The sequence below is a fragment of the Echinops telfairi genome, unplaced genomic scaffold, assembly GCF_000313985.2.
Source record: "Echinops telfairi isolate 266 unplaced genomic scaffold, ASM31398v2 ScPeMD7_7406;HRSCAF=8444, whole genome shotgun sequence".
Taxonomy (NCBI): Eukaryota; Metazoa; Chordata; class Mammalia; order Afrosoricida; family Tenrecidae; genus Echinops; species Echinops telfairi.
Window position 1 is genome coordinate 2924181 of NW_022111306.1, and position 1083 is coordinate 2925263.

Consider the following 1083-nt stretch of genomic DNA (forward strand, 5'->3'; position numbering starts at 1 on the left):
CCCATTTAGCAGCCCAATATGTAGTCCCTTGCACCGCCAGCAGAGTAACCATGTATTATTTTATGAAAACTGTCATATGATGTGAACCTAATCTGCAATCATAAGTAGGTGTCCGTAAGGTAATGTTCATGTTATGTTCTTATACTCCAGAAGGTAAGTTCTGAAGGGCAAGAGAGTTCTGTCTTCTATCTAGTATATAGTAGGTGAATAGTCATGATGAAAAGATAGCGAACATTACCCACTTTACTATTGTTCTGCACAAGATCATATATATTATGAAATTATTGTCTTTCAGTTACCTGGCCGGGCGACCAGTTTTGATAGTCAAGGATCCTGTTCATCTCCCAAACCACCTTCCACACCTTAATGCCTCCCAAAGGAGACCTGAAATAAGGAGTAGGACCACGTGCTCATCAAATTAGTAAAAAGAGAAAGTGGAAGGTTTGGTTCCCCCATTTAAAATCCATGATGATGAAAAAACTTGACATACAACTTCTTTTTACGTTCTTTAAGTTGTTTTTTTTGGTTCGTTTTGTTTGTTAACTAACTTTGACTGTATTAATACATTTTACTTGAACATAATTAACCCTTATTTACATCTCATTTTAACCTTCATGACATATGCCTATTAGTACAAAGAGTATTTTTAAAAGTTGTAATTCTTTGCCTAAGCAAAGAAAGTACGTTTTCTTTCAAGAATCTATACTTAGCTAAAATTAAATACAGTTTGTGCTACTGTTGTAAAAAGTAGCTCATACCATAAGTGTATGGTTTCGATTTTGTTAGAAGTATATTCATTTCCAGCTGCACACATGGGTCTATAGAAACACTAAAGAAAATTTTCAACTTACTTATAAAATGTTAAATCCTTGAGCAATCAACTTAATGTCAAGTATCTTATCATATTTTCTTTCATTCTAAGGCAATTCTTTTCTTGGGGAAATTTGGCTTTGCCAAATGCAAAATCGTTTGTCATTTAAGCTTATTCTTGAAAACTTACAGATAAAGCTGTACACTTAAACACTATTTTAAATATGAACTAAATAAGTAATATCTGGTAGCTGTAAAATGGAGATTGAGCCA

At 33.3% G+C, this 1083-nt stretch overlaps 1 protein-coding gene across 1 annotated transcript in view; it reads left to right on the forward strand.

Annotated features, from left to right (window-relative positions):
• Positions 1-400, forward strand: part of SYT10 (synaptotagmin 10) — a 49646-nt gene extending 49246 nt beyond the window's left edge. Inside the window, exon 8 of the mRNA XM_004700203.2 lies at positions 296-400. Within this exon, the coding sequence (XP_004700260.1) occupies positions 296-367 (72 nt within the window). The 3' untranslated portion in view covers positions 368-400. The remainder of the gene's footprint in view (positions 1-295) is intronic.
• The last annotated feature ends 683 nt before the right edge of the window (positions 401-1083 follow it).